The sequence below is a fragment of the Haliotis rufescens genome, unplaced genomic scaffold (genome assembly GCF_023055435.1).
Source record: "Haliotis rufescens isolate VD_foot unplaced genomic scaffold, xgHalRufe1.0.p SCAF_7, whole genome shotgun sequence".
Lineage (NCBI taxonomy): Eukaryota > Metazoa > Mollusca > Gastropoda > Lepetellida > Haliotidae > Haliotis > Haliotis rufescens.
Genome location: NW_025964361.1, coordinates 53,996,395 through 54,004,950, shown reverse-complemented (window position 1 = coordinate 54,004,950; position 8,556 = coordinate 53,996,395). Strand labels below are relative to the sequence as shown.

Below are 8,556 nucleotides of genomic sequence, written 5' to 3'. Positions count from 1 at the left end.
CTCAGAAAAGTGAATACAAAGGTTTCTGAAAAACAAATCACACTCAGGGCGAATCTGGGTTCGAAACCCTCGATAAGCGGATCAATGTATTATACCGTCTGGTCACCCTGGGTCGCTAAACCCCTCCCTCAGTTTTATACCAATAAAGAAAAAAATAGGAAGAATATTATAGGTTTTTATCCTAAAGAATTAATATCATAATAAATGAGTTATCTAAATAATCCGTCAAAATGAAATAGAATATATAAAAGCCACAGGTGAATAACAATGTTACAATGTGTTAGCTGCAAATATCTCAACATCCTTCCGAGGCAAAGGAAGTCAAGTTTCCACCCTTGCCGAACTAGGCTCGAATTTCTTGGCTCGATCTTAGCGCCACCAGTGGCTATTACAAGTTATGTCCCTTCTATGCCCTTCCTATTACACAATCAAATTCCTCCTCTCATATCACTTGCTTTTGCTTCAAACAAATGGCGGCGTCAAGTCTGATCGATAATCAACCTCTATATTGTAATAAAACGGGTCTTTCCTCGCGAAGTGCATCAAATCACTTGAGCACCTTGACTAAAAACATGAACAGATTTGGAAAATATCTGTTTACGCCCAGTTGACGGTAAACATGCCCTGCAAATCTTGCAATCGCAGAAATCAGCACGACAGTTCTACGAACCGGATGTCGATTTTGTTTCGAGATTTTGATTGGACTATGCATAGACTCGTTAGTCCAGCCAAAGTATAACTCCATAATTGCAGCCTAGTTCGGCAAGGGTGGAAACTAGACTTCTGTAGTGCGTTAACTCCCTTGCTTCGGGAAGATGATATCTCAATGTTTTCATGCACAGCTAAATAATCAGCATTTCCATGTAGAAAGGTACTAATTACTAATACGGTCAGCTGCATTACATTGATCCAATAGAAACATTACAGAAACAAAATCTCTTTCTTCCAAATACCGGGTGGCTTAATTAACGTCACTTTATATTTTTTATCTCACTCACTCAGACACATGTTTATGTGTTGAAAGTAATTTTAGTATTTAACGTTGCAGCCCGGGGGAAGATTTCACTGAATGTGGAAATCGCGTCTTTGGGTCGGTATGGAGGCCCGACATTTCCCCACATGGACAAACATTATTCCTTTCATCACCTCCAAGATGTTCTTACCTTTGTATTGGTATAAAGTATAGAAGTACCTGGAGGAAAATACCTAACGATGCTGTTTCACAGTACTCCATCAAGGTATTCATTGATACATTCAATGTAAAAAAATGTCAGACTGTGGGGAATTGTCCATTTGGGGAAATGTCTGTGTTGGGAAATGTCTATGTGGGGAAACGTCTGTGTTGGGAAATGTCCATGTGGGGAAATGTCTGTGTTGGGAAATGTCCATGTGGGGAAATGTCTGTGTTGGGAAATGTCTATGTGGGGAAATGTCTGTGTTGGGAAATGTCCATGTGGTGAAAGGTCCGTGTGGGGAAATGTCCATGTGGGGAAATGTCTGTGTGGTGAAATGTCTGTGTTGGGAAATGTCCATGTGGGGAAATGTCTGTGTGGGGAAATGTCTGTGTTGGGAAATGTCCATGTGGGGAAATGTCTGTGTGGGGAAATGTCCGTGTGGGGAAAATGTCCGTGTTGTGAAATATCCATGTGGGGAAATATCCTTGTGGGGTAATGTCTGTGGGAAAATGTCCGTGTGGGGAAAGATCCGTCTGGGGAAATGTCCGTGTGGGGAAAGATCCGTCTGGGGAAATGTCCGTGTGGAGAAATGTCCGTGTGGGGAAAATGTCCGTGTTGTGAAATATCCATGTGGGGAAATATCCTTGTGGGGTAATATCCTTGTGGGGTAATGTCTGTGGGAAATGTCTGTGTGGGGAAATGTCCGTGTGGGGAAATATCCTTGTGGGGTAATGTCTGTGGGAAAATGTCCGTGTGGGGAAAGATCCGTCTGGGGAAATGTCCGTGTGGAGAAATGTCTGTGTGGGCAAATGTCTGTGTACGGTAATGTCAATGTGGGGAAATGTCTGTGTGGTGAAATGTCTGTGTTGGGAAATGTCCATGTGGGGAAATGTCTGTGTTGGGAAATGTCCATGTGGGGAAATGTCTGTGTGGGGAAATGTCCATGTGGGGAAATGTCTGTGTGGGGAAATATCCTTGTCGGGAAAGATCCGTCTGGGGTAATGTCCGTGTGGAGAAATGTCTGTGTGGTGAAATCTCCTACACTCGGTTGGTCCACCTCACCTGTTCTGAACTGGACCCACATGTCCAGGAGATAGAAGAAGTCACTGAGATAATCGAGCGTGAGCCACAGCGAGAGAAACTGTTCCTGAAGCTCCCAGAACACCGCCCTGGCGATGATGAAGACGACGTTGTATGTGACTGCCAGTGAGATGAAGAACAACCAGCGATAGTAGAACCCCTCGGACGGGTCCACGTAGAAGTGCTTCCAGTACCTGCAACACAAACCAGCCACATCATCACGAGTGAGTGAGTGAGATGGGTTTAACCCCGCTCTGAACAGTATCAGTTACATCACGGCGTGGCAGTTTCCCATCATAGGAGCGCCAGGTCACAAAGGTCTTTGAAGCTTCCCACTTTAGTGGATTACAATTATCCTTTCCGGAAAATTGCTTGAAAAGTATAATTTGGGCTTAGGTTTTACCTAAAAAAATAAATCGATCAATGGACATGCTGAAAACTAACACGCTTTGGGTCCCAGAAAATGTATTGGTTTCCATTTCCTAAGAAACAAAATTGCTTAAAGGCTAACTGAAAACAATATACTGGTACTATTACAAATTTCAAATAGCTGGCTCCTTACATGGCTAGGCTATCTGCGTGTCCAGACCCGTGAAGATTCCGTGGTTAGAATAGATCTTCAGCAACCCATGCTTGTCGTAAAAGGCGACTATGCTTGTCGTAAGAGGCGACTAACGGGATCAGGTGGTCAAGCTCGCTGACTTGGTTGATGCATGTCATCGATCCCAATTGCGTGGATCGATGCTCATGATATTAATCACTGAATTGTCTGGTCCAGACTCGATTATTTACAGACCGCCGTCATATAGCTGGAATATTGCTGAGTGCGGCGTTAAACAACCAAACAACCTGCTTGTCAGGACGAATAAAGCAAAAACATTAACGTCAGAGAATATTCTCGATTATCCGTTGAAACAGATTCCATTTGGCGTGAAAGGCAAAATAGCAGTGGACATTATATGAATGGATCACTGAAAGTCAGTGATGACACCAGGTAAACACGTGCATACAGCTTACCTTGGACATGCCTTCTGGATAAATCTAAACTACTCTCAAGTTCCAGTTAAATCTTACGGTAATCTCTCTTCTCTCAAGCAATGATCAAAATGTCCATGGTTCCAATCAATATTTGGTGTATGTTTGCTTCTTAAACATTACTTTTCATTCCACGAAAAACTGAATTCATCCTGAACACTCGATGTCATCACTGATTTTCACTTCATATAATTTTCCTCAATATTTTGTCTTTTACACCCTATAAAATCTGTTTCGTTGGATATTCGAAACTGATGACGTTGACGTGTTGAATTTCGTTTGTGCTACTTCATATAGATGCATGTTATTTCCCTAACTTTCACAATAATAACGTCATCTGTTGTGTACATAACAGTGTTGAATAAAATATATAAAAGTGGTGACCCTTCCCCCGATTCATCCTGTAGTGGGCGCCAGAGAGCAGCGCTCCATCCCACAAAACAGTAATTTGTTTCTTTGTAGGGGGTTATAAATATTCATATTCATACGATTGGATTGTCACCAAAACTAATTTCATTGCCATGTATCGAATATCATATGTTATTTGATATACCTGAACTATGAATATACTGCTACCAACTGTATAACCGATAAATGACTTTCTAATTTAACAACACGACGCGTCTGATTTCTATGCATATGTTGCCATTCCCATGTTTGTTGATGACGTGCTGTGCGCTCTTCTATGCTGATCTAATGATGATAGCCGTACACTATGTACTCACTAATATACGGTGTGCTACATGCAGAGAGAGCACGCATTTACTTCAAATTCACTATGACTTTGGAATAAACTGCCGGACAAAAGAAAGTACTCGTCTATACTTGATGGTGGCTAAGATGCTAAGACGACATGGTTATTCGACGGTTTGTTTGTTTGTTGTTTAACGCCGCACTCAGCAATATTTCAGCTATATGACGGCGGTCTGTAAATAATCGAGTCTTGACCAGACAATCAAGTGATTGATATCATGAGCATATTCGATGGTGTTTGATATGATACAGGTATCATTGCGTTTTTTACCTTACGTTTACAGTGTTTGGGCGACTGTTTTCAACCTAGTAACGTTGGATAAGGTTTGTAATTGTTTGGTCGAATACAATTATCAAGTGTATGCTTTATTCAAATAACGTCGCATTATACTTGTTATGAATGTCGCGTTTTGGGCAACCTTTTTTCATCACCTTTAACTTTCACTCTTTCATTGTTTTTCATAGTTGTCCATTTTTCCAGATTCAGAAAAGCATGCTTTCTCATGCAGGCAATTTATAAAATTCTGATTGGTCAATCATAGGTTTCAAATCACAATTATGTGCCTCTGTTCTATATTTAAAACAATATTTGTGACAAGGGATGGGTTTAAGTAACACAATCACACACACACACACACACACACACGCTCACACACACACACACAGATACAGAGATAGTTTGATATAAACGTATTCAAATAACGTCGCATTATACTTGTCATGTATTGCACGTGCATGGGCTAAACCTCTGGTCGCGTTTTGGGTAACCTTTTTCATCACCTTTAACTTTCACTCTTTCATTGTTTTTAATAGTTGTCCATGTTCAATAACTGTTCCTCACATTGTCAACATACTCAGACATACTTGGCATATATTTTGGGTGACACCCACCATACCAAGATGACCCTTCAGTAATACAGAGACAGGACCCCCTCCGTGGTCTAGTGGTAGAGCATCTGCCCGGAGAGCGGAAGGTCCTGGGTTCGATCCCCGGCCGCGTCATACCAAAAGACGTTAAAAGATGGTACTTGTTGTTACCCTGTCTGGCGCTCGGCATTAAGGGGCTAAAACAAGGACTGGTCGGCTCGGAGTCAGTATACTGTGTCTGAGTGGAGTATATATATGAAATTAGTTATTTTTCTAAAACAGAGTAAATGCATTGTAAATTCTGAAATGAACAGTTCTTTGAAGATGCGATTGATGGTACGTCGCTGGTGTCACGTGGGCGATACGGGGATGTTACGGGAGTGTTACGGGGTGGTCAGTTTCTTATTGACACCTATCCTGCATATATATCCTAGCCATGCGAAGAGCCGGAGTCAAATGCCCATTGATCTTCCAACTATGGCGACAGAAGCCAGGAATAATATTTAGTTTGCTTCCGATGTAGTTATCACGCTGGCCCGTGCCACATTTATCTGGCGAGTGTTTAACCTTCACTGACAATATTGTGACTACAAATCGCAGTTGAAAGCATGATACACTGATAGGTCGGCGTTAAGACAATGTTATGCCAATAAATATTTGCATGACAGGATCCTTTCCTCTTATTGACTGAAGCGATTCACAAAACATTCCTCCCTTCAAGAGGTATATACATGCATAGGAGCTCATATAGCCTAACCAAAAGTATTACAAATTATTTTAAGTGGAAAGGTTCATCTGAGCAATAGTCGACCATTGAACCGCTGGCGCTATTAAAGAGTGCCACTGTCACTGAAAGGCCGGCTAGATCCAGTGGAATAACAAACTGAAACTAATTTTCTCACTTGAGCAAGCGAAAGTCAATAGTAAGGTTAGACCTTCCGAACGGCCATGACACTTCAGTTAGATAGAGGAAGGCGGAGCGGAAAAGGGTCGTGACCACAAACCAGCGCGAAACAATATCCTTGCTATCCTTGGCTTAGACAAACAAGGAGTCTACGCTATGGTTAAACTTCGTCGATACTAGATGAAGGAAATGATAAGTAAACAACGCAAATCATATGATTCAATCAACCCCCAGGACGAATCTGGCCATTGAGAAACATCGCTATGGTTGTGATAAGGGAAAGATTTTTTTTGAACAGGGTTACGACTTGACTAGCACCCTATTTCGCATGGCGTCCTGCTGGCTGAGCTTATATCAAGCTTAGTCCCGTCTGGGAGAATAATTGGTCACTTATCATCTAACCAGAATAAGATTAGAGCAAGTGTTCGGGGTTTAGAATGGCTCCCTTCTAACTTCCGATGTGCAGCAATCATTGGACATACAGACTCGGTCAAACCGAGGCTTGATTAAAGCTTGAAGATGTAGCAGCGATGGAACTCTTCATGTCTTCTAATGCCCTTTGCTTTCTGTGCAGTAATTTACTTAAGTAGACATGCATTCAATTTTCAGCTGAACCCAAGTCGAGTGGTTTTTGCTGGTTCAATCAGGCTATTCTCGAGTCTACATAACATGATCGTATACTTGTGCACTCAGCGTACAGAGTGTGTCCAGATTCAAGTATTGTTCTTATGTCAAAAACCTTATGAAATGATCCGCGCATCACCTTCTGAAAAATGTTTATTGGTTTGCCTTTGCATGTGTTTGTGACGGGTGCCACCGGTGGGCCGGATATGCTAACCTTTTCGCGAACACCCGGTTTCATCCCTACTTGGTGGTGGTTCATGGACACATGATCCTGTTGTGGTCGGAATTACAAGGTAGGCACAATTTTTTGATAACAACTTCTTTAACTACAGTAAAAGCGTCGTTTCGGTATAGATCCTTATACCGTTGTCAAGCAAGACAATCCAATCCATGGTTGGAATTGTACAATCGATGCTATAGAAAGAGTTTGTGGCTTTTAGTTATGAATAGTCACAGTTTGAAATACCACAATTTTTTATATCTAATTTCATTATTATTACATTTGTTTAGTTACGCATATGCACTGACTTGAAAGTTTTTGTACGATCGTAACTATGGTGACACGCCGTGATATCAAACTCTCATGTCATGGCCACGTGAAGAAGCTTGGCACTGGGTAAAGACATCATTGTGAGTTTATCCTTAGTCAGGTTTCAGGCGGCCGAGTAATCCTGTTAGCAGTTTACACAAGAAAATAATCTCGAAAATTCGAAAAACAATATTAATCAACGACCGAATGAACGTCCAAATCTAGAAAATTCCTAAAAAACACAGTATTAATCAGTGACTGGATGAACGTCCAAATCCTCACGTTCTGAGAGTTTTTGCAAGCTATCGAATGCCATTCCGTTTTCCTTTCTTGATAACCCATTCCAAGTTTTAGACTTTCTGCCGCAATTGCAAACAAAAACGAATCACGACATGGAGCGCCTGTGGAACTTATACCCTGAGATGGGCCCGAGGAGAGCGAAGTGTAGAGCACTACAGAAAAGGAGCATATCAAACCGGTGATCTTCCATGCTGGGAACACTGCATGCCTTAATCTGGCTGCAGAGAGTAAATGTGGACTTTCAGAGGGAAACGCTCTATATTTAGATTTTCATAACTTGATTAACTTGAAATACTCTGCAATACTTTAAACTGATCGATTAAGTTCTCTTCATAGAGCTGAACCCGTAACTATATTAATGATGAAATCTTAGCTAATGAATTGGGTGCATGCCGATCCAAAGTATACGTAGGAATAATAATAATAATAATAATAATAATAATAATAATAATAATGGGAGAGTACCCGGGTTTGCTGCCAGGAATAGAACCCTGGGTAATGCAGAAGGCTGCAGTATTCACATTCTCCGAAAAGTTCTGGGTGGGTTCGACAAGGCAGCGCTTCCTGGGAGAAGTTCCATTTGCTGTCTGGGCTGCGTGTAGGGGGGGGAAGGACCCTGAGCTGATGATGAGCCTAACCAGCCTGACTGTGCCAGGATCACCCCTCCCTTTTTGCTGCATTTTTTATTTTAATCTGTACATACTACTAATAATACAAATCATAATTATGAGAAGAAGAAGAAGAAGAAGAAGAAGAAGAAGAAGAAGAAGAAGACGCAGCGCATTCCAATCAATGTTTGAGGGAGATAACTGATATCCAGAGAGGCATATGATGCTGTCACATAGTGTTGGCACTTTAAAACCCGGCATAGGTAGGGACCTAGTACAAGCGCGCACACGCACGTACGTACGCACGCACGCACGCACGCACGCACGCACGCACGCATGAATTTGACCCCGTTTCACCTATATTTTCAACTCACTCGCAAAGGATTAAATGCCACGAAAGGACATATCATCTCGCAACATAATGCCAGGGAATTTGCAGTGCGGGGAGATAAAGTCACTGCATTACTATTGCACAAGGGTTCGATCCCCGGCCGCGTCATACCAAAAGACGTTAAAAGATGATACTTGTTGTTATCCTGTCTGGCGCTCGGCATTAAGGGGCTAAAACAAGGACTGGTCGGCTCAGATCAGTATACTGTGTCTGAGTGGGGTATTCATGTTAAACTGTGGCATGGTATCTCAGTGAGCTAGTACTATAAATCGTCATCAGTCCGGACTAGT

The 8,556-nt window shown here is 41.9% G+C and overlaps 1 protein-coding gene across 3 annotated transcripts in view; it reads right to left on the bottom strand.

The window, feature by feature from the left end:
• LOC124133690 (cyclic nucleotide-gated cation channel alpha-3-like) overlaps nt 1-8,556 on the bottom strand; it is a 237,658-nt gene that overhangs the window by 8,331 nt on the left and 220,771 nt on the right. For all 3 annotated transcript variants that reach the window (XM_046498159.2, XM_046498158.2, XM_046498160.2), the window contains exon 4: nt 2,238-2,449. In XM_046498159.2, coding sequence (XP_046354115.1) covers nt 2,238-2,449 — 212 coding nt within the window. The remainder of the gene's footprint in view (nt 1-2,237; nt 2,450-8,556) is intronic.